The following is an 18556-nucleotide window of genomic DNA, read 5'->3' as shown; positions in this document are numbered from 1 at the left end:
TATTCCAGAGATGATATTGAATAAAATGGTAGCTATGTGGGATCAAATTTTAGTACCAAGAGGCAGCAGTGCTTTTGTCTCTCAAGCTCTGGCCAGAAATAAATACTGTATGTTCTTGACTATAAGTCAACCTCATGTCTAAGTTGAGAGCAAGTTTTGTAGGCAAAATTATGGATTTTGATATGACCTGTGGATAAGACAAGGGTAAAACCTGGAAGCATGTAACAAAGGATATAAAGGACAATGCAAAGGAAAATTATGCTAAAGAACTTACAAAATTCTGGCAGGTATAGCCATTTGTGCTCACCCTAAAAGCTTGATGGATGAGAAGGGAACTATAGTAAATCATGACTGTGCAGTGTATCGGGGAGGTGACCAGGTATGGGCAAGGGTAAAAAAATGCATACATGTCAAAAAGGCTGAAAAGACAAAGTGCTCACAATTGTAGCTTTTAATTTTAATGTGATAATTTTGCCTGATTTTTATCCAGAAAATCTGACAAACATACATATGTTTTATTTGGATCCTTCAAAACCCAATTCCTCTTGGCACTTCTTTGAGGGAAAACACCAAAGAGCTGCCAGCACCATCATTTTCCTGCTGAGGCATTGAAAAAGACCAGAAGCAGCGCCATGGCCAAAAGAGTAAAGGGGGTGGGTGGATGCTTCTTTTAGGTGCTCCTAGGATGGATTAAGCTCTTGCCTTTAGTCACTCTACTCAGAAAAGGAGGTGTTTTCTTTTTTGACAAGAATTAAAGTACAGTACCTACACTGACCTGTGGATAAGTCGACTCAAGTTTTTTTGGGTCAATTTTAAACTAAAATTTATAGACTTCATTTGTTAGCTGCCCTCGAGTTGATTTTGACCCATGGTGACCCTGTGGATGAGACATCTCCAAGACTCCCTGCCCTCCACTGCTCTGCTTTATTCTTGTAAATTGATACCTGTGACCTCCTTAATAGAATCCATCTAGCATGCTTCCCTCCACCTTTCCCATCTTACTGTGTTTTCTAATGAATCGCATCTTCTCATGATGTGTCTGAAGTATGACAACCTCTGTTTTGTCATCTTGGTGAGATTTCTAGCTTGACCTGCTCTAGGACCCATTTATTTGTCTTTTTAACTGACCACGGTATCCTTAACACTCTTCTCCAGCACCACATCCCAAATGAATTGATTTTTTTCCCTGTCTTCTTTCTTCACTGTCCAGCTCTCACAACCATGCATGGTAATAGGGAGTAGAATGGATTGTATGATTCTAACTTTTGTGCTCAGTTGTATACTGGAGTTCTTCAGCTCTCTTGGTGCAGTACCACCTTTTGAACACAAAACGGCATGAGAGGATATGTACAGAGACAACCAAGAGGGCCAGGAATGGGATAAATGTGACATGACATGAGAGATCTGTGCTCAACAATCCTAATGCCATTTTCTTTTATTAAAAGTAGAGGTGCCAACTCCCAATCTAGATCAGGGCCACTAGATTCCAAGGAGAAGAATTAACCCATTCCCCTCCCACTGTTTCTGTGGTGTTAGCTACAGCAGGTATAAAAGACATGTACAGAAGAGACACTTACTAGCACCATCCTGGTAGTTCATAGCAGCTTTGGGAAGGACTGAAATCAGGGAAGCAGTGCAGAGCCTTTTTGGCTAGAAAAATTTATAGTCAGAGAATCCAAACATGGTCCTCCCATGGCATGTCTGGCTTGGTCTTCTGCTGCAACCCAGTTTCAGCCATAATACTGATATTGGCTGACCCTATGGCCTTTTCAATATTATTCTCTTCTGACGTTTCCCAACCCTTTGAGCAGACTGTCATTTTCCTGCCTGGCAGCAGAAAATAGTTTGCACATCACGGTCCTAAAAGGGCTGACTATGAATGACTCTTGGCCAAAAGGTGACTGTTTATCATCCAAGGGTTGTGTTCTGACAAGAGACATCATCACCAGGGTGGGTTGGATTGTAAGCTGAAGCTGTCTTGGGAGACTGGGAGCTCTGTATTGCAGTTTGCTCTTAGCTCCTTTATGTTCTGGAAAGCATATATGTGGCCTGTCTAGAGTACAAACCAAAAGAGTTGTTTCTCTCTCTTTCTCTCTCCCCCTTTTTTAAAATACAGATGAAGAGATTGGGGGCCACAAGGGGATGGAAATGTTTGTGAAGCGACCTGAGTTTGCCACACTTAACGTTGGCTTTGCCTTGGATGAAGGTGAGGAGCCATTAGCATGAGACTGAAGAAGACATGTTTGAACTAGAGAGTATCACAAAACCAGCCTTTTCATTTTGCATGCTTTTCCTTATGTCAAAATAACCTTTAGTGACTACTTCTATTTCTTGCTCAGTATTAAGCATTACACTGTTGCACTGTAAAGCTCCAAGAAGCGAAACTCATTTAGAGCCTTGATGAAGTTGTTTATTTTACCATCACAAGAGTAAAGGATGTCAGTCAACATCCCTCTAAGTACCTGCCCAAGGATTAAGATCTGCTGTGGAGGGTCCTCCTCTGTGCCCCACCAGTGCGGTCAATATTCTGTGTGAGGATGTAGGAGAGGGCCTTTTCAGCTGTGGAATGCTCTCCCCTTGGAGGCCAAATTGGTGCCACCACTGGCTTTGTTCAGGCAACAAGTAAAAACATGCCTATTTATGAAAGATTTTGAGTCTCACTGATTTACTTCAAATGCTATGCACAGGGTTGTAAAACTGTTTTAGTCTTCCAACTCTGATCTAACTTGTTCATAATGGCACGTTACAGACCGCCCAGAACAAGCGGTCTCGCGCCGCTGCCGGTTGCAGCGCAGAGGAGCCACAGCAGCCAAACTGTGGGGCTCCTCCGTGCTGCAAATAAGTGCCAAAATGGCGCTTCTCTTTGTGACGCGGATATGACACCGCGAGGTGCCAATGGCACACTCGCAGCATCATATGCATTGTGCGACCTGCGGACGCAATGCAGCCGCTACGTTAAGATGGCCCCTGTGTGGAACGGGCACCGCCATTTTGTATGGACTCGGGCCGTATTAGGGTTAGGGGCATCCGGAAGGAACACCCCTTTCTAACCCTAATATGGACCCAGTCCGTACTTTATGCCCGTCTGTAATGGGCCATTGTGTTTAATATGCTTTTGGTCTGTTTAAATTTCAGTCAGCCCTTTGTGTCCACGGATTCTTTATCCGCTGATTCAACTATCCATGTCTTGAAAATACTTTTTAAAATCTGTATTCCAAAATGGAAATCTTGATTTTGCCATTTTATATAAGGGACACCATTTTACTATGCCACTGTGTTTAATGGGACTTAAGTATCCACAGATTTTGGTATCCACAAGGGTCCTAGAACTAAATGCCAGCGGATACCAAGAGCCCATTGTATTTTTATTGTTTTAAATTTTTACCCTGTTAGTATTGTTTTCATCTGTGTGCTCTCCTGAGATCTTTTGACATAGGGTTGGATAGAAGAGCAGTAAGGCACCCTTATCCATGGGATTAATTTCCACGGTTTCACTTGCCAGCGATCTAGTAGTGAGTTGAAACATGTGAACGCATGTCCAGGAGTCTGGGGCTTGGCAAGCACTCTGAGCCTCCACTTCCTCTACTTCTCAACCTCCTCCATGCCTTTCCCTCATGATCCTTCCCTGGCTGTGCAGAGAGGAGGGGCAAGAGGGAGCTGCTTGCAGCACCTGGCTCCCTGTTGGCTTCTTGTCAAAAGGGTCTGCAGAAAATCAGCAGTGCTTTTAAGCTAAAATTACTTGCTACTGCCATTATCTTTTTTCTTTCCAGGCCTGGCGAACCCGACAGACACTTTCACTGTATTTTATGGCGAGAAATGCCCATGGTGTGAGTAAGATTTAGGATTCTGTCTCCCCATGCATATTTTTTTGTGTTTGTATTTCCTCCCTGTTTTTAGTTTCTTTGTGGTTACTTCTGATCTTTTTAAAAAGTCATATGTCTTAAGATCTGCACTGAAAATGCAGGTGAATGTCATGTGGAAAGAACTGTGTGCATTCCATCTGTTCCTCAGGGAAGACATGAACTCTTCTTAACAGTTGTTGGAGTTAAGCCATAGATGGGTAACCCCTTTAACCTACAGGACTTCTTAGGGAAGCCAAAACAGATAAGTAGATTAGCCTTGTGAAGTCAAAGGCTTTCATGGCTAGCATCCATAGTTTTTTTGTGGATTTTTTGGGATATGTGGCCATGTTCTAGAAGAGTTTCTTCCTGACGAATGCTGGCGAAACGTCAGGAAGGAACTCTTCTAGAACATGGCCACATATCCCAAAAAATCCACAAAAAACTATAGATCAGCCTTCTTTTAGACTTGGACTGGAATTTTATTGTTCTTGGCCACAGCTGTTTTTCACTCTTACAGTACATCTACTGATCTATTATCACAGTTGCATCACTGGAAAGGACTTGGGATTTTAGCCCTCCTCAGTCACATCTTGTTTGAGTTGTGTTGTACCTCTTGGAATTTTCAGTTATGGCAGTTAATGAAGTATTTGGGTAGTTTACACTGAACACCTGAAATTAGGTACACATATGCATTCATACTTGAATGTTGGCAATTCCACATAAATTTGATGATTACCTGAAAACTCAGATACAGCAGTAAATGGTCACAGACATCTAAATCTGATTTCCAGCATGGTGATTTCCACAGGTGGGGGTATATGTTTTCAAACTAGATATCCACCATTTGTTGGACACGTGTCAGGAAACAGCACTGTAAAGATGAGTGGACTGTTGTACTAAGTGGATTGTTACAACTGGGATTCACCCTCTGTTTTCATAGCCGGCTGCTTTTGCACTTTTGTTTAAACTTTTTTTCCCTTTTTTTCTGGGTTCTTGTCTTTTACTCTTTGGAGATTAGCTCCTGCCGATTCTCTAAGGCCCAAAATCCAGAGCCAGGTACACATTAGCATGTCAAGTGTGCCAGAGGTATGTGTTATCTCTGAGCCCTTTACTGTTGTGTCCTATGAGTTTTACATTGCATAGACAAATACAAAAAAATCCTGCATTTTAGTTACTATAAATTAGAAAATCTAACACAGAATCCTCACACATATAAACCCCTAGTCAGAGGCAATTAATCAGATGATGAATACTAAGAGATAAGTAGTCAGCCTTAGGCAAGCTACAGTGGAGATGTTTTGTAATTTTTGGGGTTTTTTTGCTATTGTTAAAGTATCAGGAGTCAAAACTTCATACTAATCTACTGTCAATCAGTTACCTGTAGATCCAAATCAATGGTATGCTCATCCTTGCCCTACAAGTTCCATCAGAATCAGTTCTCACTTGCTGTGGTCCCTGGGTATTTAAGAAATTGCTATGCCTCCTTTGCTTCTCTTTCCTGTTCTCTGTTTCCCTTTAATACCTGCAGGGATTAAAGTGAAGGTAGAAGGGAATCCAGGACATGGATCCAGGTTCATTGAGAACACAGCTGCTGAAAAGATGGTAAGGGAGCTTTCTCTTTAAGAGTTAAGGGCAAACATAGAGTGACAGGTGAGGCTTCTTATGTATGATAGCAGGGAAGAGCCAGTTACTTAGATGAGAAAACAATCCCTTCTGCTATCTGAGCTGAAATCTAACTGTTGAAGTAGACATCTGCTTGTGGAATCCACAGCACTTGGTGTCAGATACAATCCAAACTAGAAGTGGCAACCAGATGTTATAAGACTCCCATCAGCTGCAGCCAGTGTAGCCAATGGTTAATTGTGAAGGGAGCTGTAGTACAGTAGCATCTGGAGAGCTATAAGTTGTTGACTTCTGGTCCAGACCCGTACTTCTCATACCATAGGATGTGGAGGATTGGCAATTACTGTTTTTCAGTGTACCAGGAACTGGCACTAAACTTGGGGGCACTGGATACAGTTGTTTCTTTCTTTTCTGGAATCTTGTCAGGGACTGGTAGCTGGTGACTGTCCAGGGACCAACACTTTGAGTAGCGCTGGTTTAGACCATTTCCACACCATCCTATCAAAATTTCCTGGAGGGAATAAGACCCTGTCTTGTCCATACCCCCTTAGTAGAGGGAGGGATGTAGGAATACTGGCAGTGCGAGGGGTTGAAGTGCCTGTGCTCTTTAGTCATGATGGGCCATCTGAAAAACATTCTACCATTTGCTTGCTGTGATGGGTCGTGTATGCATTTTTCAGCATCATTACATTGACTTTTCAACTTTCCTGTCCATAGCACAGAGTGATCACTTCCTTCCTAGAATTCAGAGAGCGTGAAAAACAAAGGTGAGAAAAAGGTCTTGAAGGAAGCCTAACAAGGTTAGAAAAGAGCTTCCACCCTTCCTTCAGTTTAATTTACTCATTTTGTAAGAGGTTTTGCATTTATTTGCGTAATCACAGTGGTTTGCACTAGTGCATGGCTTGTTATGAGCAACACAGCTGAGATCTAAGCCTTTTTGCAAAAATTCAGTATAGAGTGTTATAGTGGCATCCATCAGTCTTGGGGCAAGTATACGAGTTCTGGTATAGGGCATGCCTATGTCTGTCTTCACATACAATTGTAATTATTGTATGAGAGAACTGCTATCTATTTTACTTTTGTAAATGAGAATATTATTTGCTCTGATTTTTGAAAATGTTTACATAAGCTTGAAAGAGTGCTCTCAATAATACTGCTGTTTCTCCCTCCTCCTCAGCTTAATCCAGAGTTTCAGGAAGGTAGAGTGAAAGATCTTATCACTTTTCTCTCTCAGGTTGAAGTCAGAGAAGCACCTTACTTTAGGTGATGTCACTTCACTCAACCTGACCATGTTGAATGGGGGCATCTCTTTCAACGTGGTTCCCTCTGAGATGTCTGCAGCCTTTGACATCCGCATCCCACCCACAGCTGATTTAAAGGTACAATATAAATATACTTGGAGAAGAGTTGGGGGGGGGGGGATAGAGTGGGAAATGGTGGCCAGCATCCTATACTTGTTCTATACTATACTGCCTTACTTGTTCTCCTTACTTTAATTTTTTTCACCAAGCAAAGCAGTTTCCAAACTATACTTAGATTAAAATTAGTTAAAGCATCCTGTAAATTGTACAGTATATGGTACTGTTTTTTAAAAAAATCTCTTTGCATTCATTACAGCTGATAATGTGAAGGTGCCTTGAAATCCTTCTTGGTTAGGACTATGAGAATTAGATGGGCTGATTTCTTCACCTGTACCTTACTTCCAAGAGCCATGGATTGCAGTGGGTTTGAACATTTTCCCGTTCTACTTTCCTTAGGTGTAAAGGCACAAGATTAAAAGCAGTTGGGGGGAATTTCAGAGACCTAAAATAGTCCCAAATCAGCATGGCTCCTTGCATTAATGGTTCTTAGAGATAGTACTTTTAGAGCAGCAGTAGAGATTCTGCAGCCCTCCAGATGTCTTTGCACTAGAGCTCCCAATGCTCCTCGCCAATATCTGAAGGGTTACATGATCCCCATTCCTGTTACAGAGTGTATGGTTGTTCAGTTTGTGAGGCAGGACCGTGGTTAAGCATGACAGGAACGAATGCAGAGGATTCTAACATGAATTGGGAAAACTGCAGTTTCCAGATAAATTGAAGTCAGGATCTTTGGCCAAGAATCATTCTGAGAGGCTGTTCTCATAATGCATGTTGGTTTGTCTCTGCCTTGCAGGCATTTGAGGAGCAGCTCACAGCCTGGTGCCGGGCAGCTGGGGAAGGTGTTACTTATGAGTTCCACCAGGTAATAGCACAGATGAGACAGCATTCCAGCAGCTGGTTGCTTTGCCTTAGATCTAAGAGTATAGTTCATTTCCTAAGTTTTAACTACATAGTATTCCTTTTTGCTGCCACTTCCTCTGCCTATCTTACTTTGTCCCTTGAGCCTTTTATTTCAGTATGGCCTCCTTTCTGGTTTGCCTAGTGTCCCTTTTACCTCTTTCACTCCCGCTGCTGCTTCTGCCATGCCTTGCCACAGACTCCTGCACCGTGGGAGCCCTGTTGCCTCCTCCACGTTTCACCCTCTACCCTTTTCTTTGGGCTAGAAATACACGGATCAGTCGGTGACCTCCACAGAGGAGTCTGACCCCTGGTGGAAGGCGTTCAGTAGCACCTGCAGGGACATGTGAGTAAGATGACATGTTTCCCCATTCTGGCACTCATCCTTATTTGTAAAAGGTACACAGGTTATAGCTGGTGGTTGTTCGACTTGCCAGACACAGAAAGAAATCACTATTTTTCTTCGAAGCTGACATTCATGTTCAGAGAAAGAATTCCCCTGACAATCTATAAAGGACAGAAGAGTGGCCCAGAACCCTCAGCCCTTCCAGTATCTTCTCCTGTGTCAGGAATAAAGAATATGTGTCCCTTCAGATGATGTTGGACTGCAGCTCCCATCAGTACTAGCTAGCATAGCCAGTGATGGAAGTTACAGTCCAGTATATATGAAGGGCCACATATTTCCCATCCTAGTACTCTATTAATGTAAGCATCCTCTGTTCCATTCTTATGATCCCTGTCTGAACTCTGCCTTCAAACAGCTTGGAGCCAGTGGAAGGAAAAGAACAGGCTAATTTAGCAATGTAAGTAGAATCATATTTCTCACTATGTCTTTTAGGAACATGAAGCTGAAGTGTGAAATCTTCCCAGCTGCCACAGACAGCCGTTACATTAGAGCAGTGAGTACAGATCTTTATTTATTTATTTAATAATGTTTCTTACTTTTCTGTTCTTGCTTTCCTGAGGTGTCACTGTCTGATGAGTGCCACTCCTTTCACTGTGTTACAGGCGGGTCACCCAGCTATTGGCTTCTCCCCCATGAACCGCACCCCAGTACTGCTACATGACCACAACGAGTTTCTGAATGAGCAGGTCTTCCTCCGTGGGATTGAGATTTATGCCCAGCTCATCTCTGCACTGGCCAGTGTCCCTCTCCTCCAAGCAGAAGCCTGAGGGCAAATAAGCAGATGGTAGCCACATGGGGAAGAAGGAAACCAAAGAGAAAGACAGATGATTAGAAAACCTCTTCTGTTTGCTTCATGTTGTGGCACAACCAATGCAGGCCTTTGATGTCATGGTTGAGGATTAGTGACTTGCTAAGATCTGGTGGTATTCCAAGACAGACTGTGGAACTCCAGTACATCCTTGTGTGGCCCACAAGAGGCAAAGCATGCTGGAAACTGCCACTTATACCAGCCCATCTAAAGCAGGGTTCTGTAGGGGTCAGATACTATTTTTCCACTCCTCACTGAAGCAATTAGTGTACCCACAGTTTCTGCAGGAAGAGCAACCAGTTCCCAGTGTCTTTCATCAGCACCTGTCCTTTTTAAGAACAAAAAGATGCTCTTCATGGCTCCTTATGTGCTAGATTTGAAGGAGTCAGGTTCTCACCACTGGGGCTTGTTGGGATGTGTTGCAAACTGTTATTGCCCTATTGCTGGCCTACCTTTGATTGTGAGATTCCTGTTATTCCACTGCTGTTATTCCTTCTGTCTTCCATTGCTCAGTGAGGGTAAAAAAAGCATCTATTCTCCACTTTTCAAACCCATGGGCAGAGCAAATAGAGAAGCAGGAGAAGATTTGGCCTTCAAGCATAACTGATCTCTCCTCAGGAACTTCCTTGCCTTGCAGTGGCTGCTGTTAACCCCTTGCTGCTTTGCTGGCTTTCTCTGAGACAGGCCCCATTCTGCTGTCTCAGAACTTGTGTGAGATCTGAGCACTGAAACATTGAGCTCCACTATCATACGCTGTATGAAGCTGGGAGATCTCTTTTTCTCTTTGTTCCCCCATTTATAGAGGGGCATGAATGATGAACAGTGGTCCTTTGCCACATGAGATCCTCTGGTGAAAAATGAACTGTGACTGAAGGTGAATTTAATAGATGATCCTGAGTAAGAAGAGGAAAGCAGATTTGATGGGAGTGAGAATAATCAATATGGCCTTAATATGGAGTCTACCTTCTCACTTCCGCCCCAGCTGGAATTGGCAAGGGGCAGTCTCCATGAATTTTAACCTCTTGGGTGAATAGTAAAGGTGCTGGTTGCAGCATGCTGCCTTAATTTTTTATAGAACTGAAGTCTTTAAAAATCACTGTGGATGTATGCCAAATGGATAAAAGTTGAATGGGACAGCCATCTTTTGTTCTGCAATAATGCCCCAGGGCACAATACTACATAGTGCTGGCTCTCCCAAATGACAAAGAGGTGCTGCTAGGATGCTAAGAACATAAAGCAAAACTTTTGGGAGGGGAAGTGCAGAGTTAAAATAGATAAATCTTTGGCCACTTTATTTTGATAAATCCATCTCATGCCAAACTTTTTAGAATTCATCTCCTTGAACCTCCCTCCTGTCCCTCCATATATACATAAGGGCAATTGATCCCACAAAAGGGATGTGCTGTCCAGCCTTAAATAAAATTGTTCATTTGGATTAGAAAGAGAGAGTCTTCTAGATGTTTTGTGTTTTATTTCAAATCTGCCTTATCCCTATTTTCTCCCTTAAAGCAAACCATTATCTTGTTCAGATTGATTATAGTTACAATCCACATATTGCTAAAGTGCAAGGCCAGTCCTCATCTATAGGAACTTTTTCAAATTCACACTCTGCATAATGTTGGATTATTTCATCTGAAATTATCTGGGGCATTTTCTATAAATTCCTTTAGAATTGCTAGCATTTTACATCCAAATATAAGTATGGAATGGCGGAAATTTGTTCTTTTATGTTCATATTTACTCCATGAAGCAATGGCATTAGATTGAGGAGAGATGAAAAACTTCCCTTCATCTGCTCAAGCTTACAGAGAAAGTATGAGCTCACCTGTGAGCCTTGCATCCCTTGTATGCTGAGATGCATAGGTCTATGAATCAGGCTGCTTCTAAATACCTAAGAAAATGTGTAAGACATACCTTTTATGCATATTTCCATGGAAGTGTTGAGTGGAGTTTCATTCTCAGTAATGAGTCTGCAAGACCTGAGCGAGGCTGGTTGAGGACAGAGTGACTTGGAGGTCTCGCATTCATAGGGTTACAGTTGAATTGACAGCTGTTAACAACAAAAGTATGTATTGGATTCTAACCATAGACCCCCAAATGCAGAAATGTGGATTTCTTAGATAAAATGTTCTAGAAACCAAAAACTTTGTTATGAGTGATATGCAATAGTAATCTGCTGATAAGAGCCTCTTTTTAGGAGGGAGAAACTGCAGTTATACCTGCAACAGCAAACTGACACATTTTCAAGTTCTGCAGATATTTCAGCTACTTTATTATTTGTCCTTATTTACACCTCTTCTCACATCAGAGCTTGGAAAAGTTACTTTTTTGGACAATAACTCCCAGAATTTCTCAGCCAGTCTGGCTACTGTTAGTTACATTTATAGGGCAAAAGGTAAGTTTGCCAAGCTCTGTTGCAAAGAGTCAAAAGAGAAATAGCAGATTCCTATTTGAATCCTAATGGGATAGAAATGCACTTCTGATCTCAAATAAATTGACTAGTCAAATGCTGCTTATATAAAGACACTAAAGTCTTAGCTTATGGCATGGACAACACTGTATTCTTAGTCAGCAAGTTCTACACAGGTGTACCTTCCTTTGCTACATAGTTAGGAAATCGTGTCCTAATTTGAGGAAGAAGTAAACACTTTGGTCTTTATGGGCATGGTGCAGTCCTCATCCCTGCATTGCAGAGGCTGCCAGAGCAAAGCTACTCCCTGCAGTGGGGGAAAGGAGGAGCTGCCTGCAAGGCTGTGATGTGTGGCCCATATGGATCATCAGTGCACTTCTCCCCCTCCCTTGCATGGGCAACAAACAGGGTCTATAGAATTTGGGAGGCATAGCAGACTGCATGCATTGCTAAAATAAATTGGGAATCCTTAAATTTAAAGGTCGGTAAGTTCTGTGCATGTCCCATTAAACTTCCTCTTGGTCTGAGCTCATAAAATTATCTACTGAGATTTTGGAAATGTTACATTTTTTAATTGCAGTTCCTATAACCCACAAGTCAACATGACCATTGGCTGGCCATGGGATTTGGGGAGTTGTAGTTCCCCCAAAGAACTCTCATGCTCTGGATCTATGTACCACCTAATAAATACTGCTTTTCACTGGAAGAAATCCCAAATCTGCATAATTTTTAGCAGCACAATATAGGTCTTCATATCTTCAGCACACGTGGAAAGATCCACACTCCAGGCCAAAAAATTAGCTATAATAGGCATGCACATGGAGATAATTATCACTACAGTTTTATTCTTTGTTTTGCTGTCTTTCCCAATGACTGTGTCTGTGGGCTTATTCATGAGGCAGGTTTGAAGATTTTAACAACAATTGCTGATCTTCTGCAGTCATGTGTTCAGATATGCTTGTTATGTAAATAGAAACATGATTGTCTAGACTTGAAAATGCTACAGAACTTCCAACCTGATTACTGTAGCCATGGTAAAAGGGTCAGAAATAATGCAAACATGATCTTAAGAAAAATATATAATCATTAAAATACATCTAGATTTTTAAAACTGAACATGTGCTGACTTTATTTGGGAAAATATACTGGTAGATTTAGGACTTTGAATGGTTATGTTATAGGTTTCCACTAGATGGCAGACTTGCCTATGGAAATCCTCTGGGAAGTTCTTGTTCACTTACCTGGGTGCTGCTTGTATTGCCAATGTTGCACTGCTGTATGTAAATCTGGAAAAGAAATGTGAAGAAGAGATGCACATCTTCCAGCACTTGGCTAGTAGCTGACACTACTAGTGCTGCTTCCATTTGGTTTCACTGATCAGAGAGATGAACATGCCAGTATATTTGAAGAATAAGAACAAGTTATCATCAAAATGTATCCAGTTCTGAATTAATGGGAAATGGTTGAACAGTTATTAATCTGTGATTAATAACTAAAGAGTATACTGAGAGTAGAGGAGCCAGAGACTTGGCACTGTAACAAATCACAACCAAGGCCTTTTTCTGCATTGCAGTTGTGCAGGAATGGTGGGGAGGTTGAGGATCTGGTAGGCTGCCTACTTTCTCCCTGTAAAAAGCTATTGACAGGAAGGCATCTGCTGGCTAGGGAATCAATTAAGGTGTACCTGTCTTCTTAAAATGTTTATTATGTGCAGGGTGACCAGATGTTCTCCTTTTTCAGCACAGCTCCTACATTCCAACCTGTCCAAAAGAAATTTCAAAATGTCCTCCATTTTGAGCATGACTAGGGAGCATGAATTTATATTCCTATGTGTGTTTTTAGCCTTTCTTTGCTCATGCCCTCCCCTTTTCTTGAATACCCTACATTTTGCAGTGCCTTGTCATCCGGTCACCCTGATTAAGTGTTCCCCTAGGCTTGAATTTAGTGGCTCACAAAATGGAAAGAATACACTAGTCAAGAAGATGTAGGCCAGAATCCTTGATGGCAGTGACAAATGCACATCCTAGAATTATGCACTCATGACTGTTGTATTCACAATCCCTACATAACCCCTAGTTTAGGAGCTATGTAGGAACTGTGAAAGCTCCCCAATCCCCACTTAATCAGGAAGCAACTGCTGCAGTTGACAGGGGTTAGTTGCCTTGTCATTCAGGAAGCGGCTGGCTGACAGTCCCAATCTGCCTCGCACAAGTGATCTCCCACACATGGAAAAGTTGTGATGGATCCTGTTTCTGCCAGTCAAACCAGAAATCCCTCACAGGAGGGTGTGGGAATGGCAGCCAGTTGCTTCCTGAGACAAGGGGACAGAGTGCCATCACTTGCAGTGGCTGCTGCTTGGTAAGTGGGGATCGGAGGCAATCTGGACAAGATTCACTGCATACTACTGCAACTACAGTGTTTACGCATCCATACGTCTGATGTAGGATTCCAGCCATATTCCTGTAAAGAAAGTAAAGCACATTTGTGAAATTTAAACTACAGAGAAATTAACTTTTGAGATGACCGAATAGCAGAAGAATGGCTTCTTTGTCCCCAATTGTTTGGCTGGACTTCTTTCAAGGCAAATGGGGCTACAATCCTATAGCTGTTTCAAAAGATGTTGGTGTTGTTACAGAAATTTGTCCCAGGCTCTGAAGAAGGGAGAGGCTGAAATTTATAAACAGAGAGGATGTGGCCCTTATCCACTTCCTATTGGATTAGAGTATTCCTTTTTTACAGATTTCTAGAATGGGTAGGCAGAGTTTGGTACATGGGCTAAATGTTCCCTCAGGCCTTTTTTGTGGTCCCCCCCAGCCCCTGGGGGGTCTTTTTTCTTTTGCTCCAAAATGCCCTCTAAGGGATATGGAGGTCATTTCAACTGCGTTTGGGGGCCTCCCAGGGTCAAAAAATTTTGTTGCCCCAAAGTGTTTTCTAGGAGGTGCGGTGGGCATTTCCATCACGCTTCCCCCAGCCATTCCAGTCTACCTGGAGATAAATCTTTCTGTGCTCACATCCAAATATATTAAAAGTCCCAGCTTTTGTTCCCATTCTTTGCACATTTATTTTGCATACACCTTTTGTTTATCCCAAAATATTTTCCACCAGCTCCTGATCAGGGAATTTTTATACCAGCTTCCCAGTTTGGTTTATTTTACCCAATATAGGCGGGATACAGGCCACCCCTTTCCCCAATGGATCGGGGCCTGAGCTGCCACAGCGGCAGCCCCTGAGGCCCTGATCCGCCACTTTTCCTGGCCTCGGGAAAGTGGCAAAACGCTGCTTCCTCGCGGCCTGGAAAGGGGTGTCCTTGGGGCTTCATGCCCCAAGGACACCCTGACAGTGGCGGGCAGGCAGAGAAAGGGGTCGCTCGGCTCCTTTCTCTTTTGTGTTGCTGGCGCAGCCATGTAAAGTTTGCGCCAGCAACACAAACAGCAAAAGGAGCTCCAAAACGGAGCTCCTTCCGGCGCTGCTGAAAGGGTGCTACAAGCGCCCTGCAGCGGCGCACGTGTGTCACGCCCGTGCCGCTCCGTTTGGAAGCAGCGCGGCCATGACGTAGTGGCACCACCCATGTAGACAGGGCGCCGCCATTACAACGCTGCAGGTATGTGCTAGGGTTGCGGGGCGTCTGTAAAGAATGCCCTGAGGCAACCCTAGCACATATCCAGGCCGGCGCTTTGTGCCAGTCTGGATACCGCCATGAAAACCCAAAGAACAAGAATAAAATCTGGGAGCTTTCAGTCAGTCTAGATGCACCCAGAGTTAGCTTATGGCAAAAGGTAACAAGTGGACTGAATATTTTCCCATCTGTTTTAAAGTTTAGTTTCATTTTTCCTGGATCCAGGCTCAGTGTGGAAAAGAGGTCTCACAGCTAGAGATTCTGAAAGTATCATTTTTATTGTATCTTGCAGAATCCCACCTACTTTCTCATCCTTTCCTGGTTCCATATCAAGTTGTGAGCCTTTTCTTTGTTTCCCCCAAGAATTCTGTGTGTATTTTTGCATGTGTTTTCCAAAATGTATGGGATTGCTACCTCAAATGCAAACATAATTTGGCCAGCCTTGGATACTATGACTCTTGAGTTTGGGTTGTGAGGGAAGCACATGATGTTCTGCAATAGGCAGCAAAATGTTCGGCATAGGTTCCTCTAAAACAAACAGGACATAGCTTCAGCATGACTGCGACAGCTTCAGGTGACTGGAGAAGGCAGACCAAATGCCAAGGAAAAACTATCTGTTGGTTAGTGTGTATTGAAAAAATTATTTTAAATAAACATAGGAGAGAGAATGTTGTTGGCTTCAAAATTAGCTGGTATAAATACTGGGAGGAAGGGGAAAAAATCCTGGAATAACTGTGGTCAGCTTGTGGAAAACTTCCACTATATTTGCTGCAGCTATTGAAAAAACAAACAAACAAGAACCAAACGTGAGGGACCCTGGGGAAAGCTGGGAGCAGACTGTGAGGAGCTGAATTCTCCTGTGCTGTTGCTCTGTTCTTGGTTACAATTGCTTTGATCAGTGTATTTGATCAAAAAACAATGGCACACTAAGTGGCCTGCTCTTTTATTCCTTTGAATCTGTGTACAGGTAAACAAGGGACACTCTTTGCCCTGCAATGCTGAAAGGGGACGGGAATGCTCTAAAGTCGTGCAAAGAAATATAAAACACAGGTGTGATCAAAGCCTTCTGGAACAGACACAGCCCAGTCACATCTGGGATCTGACCTGGATCTAATTGGGCCTTAAAGCTTATGTGTCAAACTTGACATTTTCTCCCATCAGATAAATCAAGCCAGGTGTGGAGTGGCATAATTGTGACTTCCAGCATCTTTGCACTCATGACACCATAGTGCAAACATCCACACAGTGCAATGGGATATTTGGGAGAGAAAGGGCATCATATGGGAACAGCATGAGTTTTCCCCTTAGGAGGGGAAGCTGTTTCCACAACAGCCAGTTGAGGTTGTGTGCAAATATTTGCAGAAGCCCCTCACTCTGCCGCCCTGCTGTCTCCTCTCCACTCAAAACACAACAGCAAGCAGAATAACTTAAAGGCAGCCATTGAAATTGAAATCAGATGAGATGCAAAAATATTATGCTTTGGGGTTGAACTTTCCCTCTCCTCACAGATGAGATCCATGTCTCCCAAAGTAGGGGTTTCTCTCTTGGGCACCCAAACCTGTTCGATTTGATAGAAGATGATGAGTGAGCAATTAAGATGACAGGCCCAATGGGGTGAGATGGATTAGTGGTAGGCAGGTCTCAAAAGTTCAGGTCAGTTTCCTGGTGACTCTGGTTATCATATGTCCTCCTAACCTAGCCCAAAAGATGTCCTAGTTTCTTTTTATGTGAAGGGATGCATTTGTCCAAGAACTAATCCAATTGCCTTACAATTGCTGGGTCTTGTGAAGCAAAAGGGGAGAGTAAAGGAGAGGCCTCCAACCAAAAGCAAGTCATCCAAGCTGATACTTATTTCAGCTTCCTAGCTTCACATGGCAAATCTAATTTTCAATAATGGTTACACACAGAAGAAGGAATGTTATAAGCTGAACCTGAACCAATGGTGCAGTCACAAGGGCCTAAACAACCATTCATTTGATGGATAGTATTAAACTTAGTGACAGACTGAAAATGTCCCTTAACATCATATTTTAAGTACAGTAGTGTCCCATCACCAGTGTTGTTGATGTGTCCCTGCTAAGAAACTAGGACTGTCTCTTGAGTTAGGCAGTGTACTGCAATCAGTTTTAAGAAACGGACTGGTTCTTGATTTAGGCAGCAACAAATATCTGTCCCTGTTAGTGAGTCAAACTTAAGTTTCATTCAATAGTTTCAGAATGGCCCTTGTTGAGATGGCCATTGGGGTTGGAAAACTAAAGCTATAGTCTGAAATGCAATTGCTAAGACATGGGATTGCATTGCATATGATTAATAAAGTGTAACATATTGTCAGAATAACAAAAACTTAAAAGCTGTTCACTATTCCTAATAATTTTGCAATATTAGTTCGCTTTAGAAGAACAACTGTAAATAAGGATAGTTTGGCTTCAAAACTAACGAAACTGCTCTTGCTCACATTCCCCACCACTTTCCTCTATCTTCTTGTTGCCAGTAACTTCTTGTTGCCAGTAGTTCACAAACTTGGTTCCCCAGAAGCTCCAGCCAGCATGGTCAGGGATTCTAAAAGCTATAGTCCAACAACATCTCAGGATCTAAACTTGGGAACTATTGTGTTAGTCCATTAATTCTTTCTTGCTCCAGTTATAATTAGCTGTCTGGATTCTCTCCTGCCTATGGAACCAGGAAATTGTGCTCAGTACAACAGGAAATGTTTTACTAGGGAACAGGTCAATATCCAAGCCCTGTGAGCTGGGTGTCAACATGATCCTATTTATTTGCCAGTGTAAGTTTTTTAGCTATGAAGAACAAGTGAGTTTGAAAGCATATTGTTTTTCTTGCCTCATTTAGCATTAACCAATGCTAAATGATATATAATGATGTATAAATAATGTAATTCACTTTTTGAATTACATAATCTACATTAGGACAGCAGCCGGCCCTCCGATTTTGTGGACCCCCCCCCCCCCGCAAAAACAGAGATTCACCGATATTCAAGCCCCTTAGGCTTGATTGGGATGCATGTCCGCGAGTGTGCTCAGGACGCGTGCCACAGAAACACACCCCACTGAAATTAACGGAGGTTGCCCCTCCATGAATATTCAAGACTGTGGATCTCAAGTCCACAAGAACAGAGGGGCGATTGTATATGATATGATCAGAAGCAACTTACTGTATAAAAGTAGGTCAGAACTGCCATACTTTGAATAGTTGTTTAGAAGTGTGAGGTTTCAGTGGATACAAGAATGAAAACTACAGGAGCCCTTTCCATCTTTGGAGCTTGTTTGCCTAACAGTGACTGGCACTGTAGTTTCCATTTCCATTTTACATCCACCGTGGACCTGGAAATTGGTAACATCTGCAATAGTATGTTTAATTAATAATGTAAATGTACCATTTTACATTGAACACTAAATGTCTTTGGTTTGTTGCTTATAAGGCTTTGTTTGTATTAGAACATGGAAACATTATCTTTTTGGAACTACATTTTCCACCAGACATAAGCCAGGAGGATTCTGTAAGCTATAGTCTAAAAAGGTAACTTCCACACTCTGTTTTCTCTGTACTACTTTCCTGCTAGAAGGTGGAAGACAGTA

At 42.5% G+C, this 18556-nt stretch overlaps 1 protein-coding gene across 4 annotated transcripts in view; it reads left to right on the top strand.

Annotated features, from left to right (window-relative positions):
- The window catches only part of ACY1 (aminoacylase 1), a 48106-nt gene extending 34690 nt beyond the window's left edge, over positions 1–13416 (top strand). For 3 of the 4 annotated variants that reach the window (XM_089524697.1, XM_089524689.1, XM_089524706.1), the window contains exons 7-15: positions 2117–2206; positions 3771–3827; positions 5371–5444; positions 6183–6232; positions 6700–6844; positions 7620–7688; positions 7990–8069; positions 8562–8622; positions 8732–13416. In XM_089524697.1, coding sequence (XP_089380823.1) covers positions 2117–2206; positions 3771–3827; positions 5371–5444; positions 6183–6232; positions 6700–6844; positions 7620–7688; positions 7990–8069; positions 8562–8622; positions 8732–8896 — 791 coding nt within the window. In that variant the 3' untranslated portion in view covers positions 8897–13416. The remainder of the gene's footprint in view (positions 1–2116; positions 2207–3770; positions 3828–5370; positions 5445–6182; positions 6233–6699; positions 6845–7619; positions 7689–7989; positions 8070–8561; positions 8623–8731) is intronic. The other variant, XM_089524716.1, reaches the window with a different exon arrangement.
- Positions 13417–18556: the final 5140 nt, after the last annotated feature.

This window comes from Sceloporus occidentalis, unplaced genomic scaffold (genome assembly GCF_023333645.1).
Source record: "Sceloporus occidentalis isolate IW3139 unplaced genomic scaffold, rSceOcc1.0.p SCAF_1, whole genome shotgun sequence".
NCBI lineage: Eukaryota > Metazoa > Chordata > Lepidosauria > Squamata > Phrynosomatidae > Sceloporus > Sceloporus occidentalis.
This window is presented reverse-complemented; position numbering and strand designations above follow the sequence as displayed.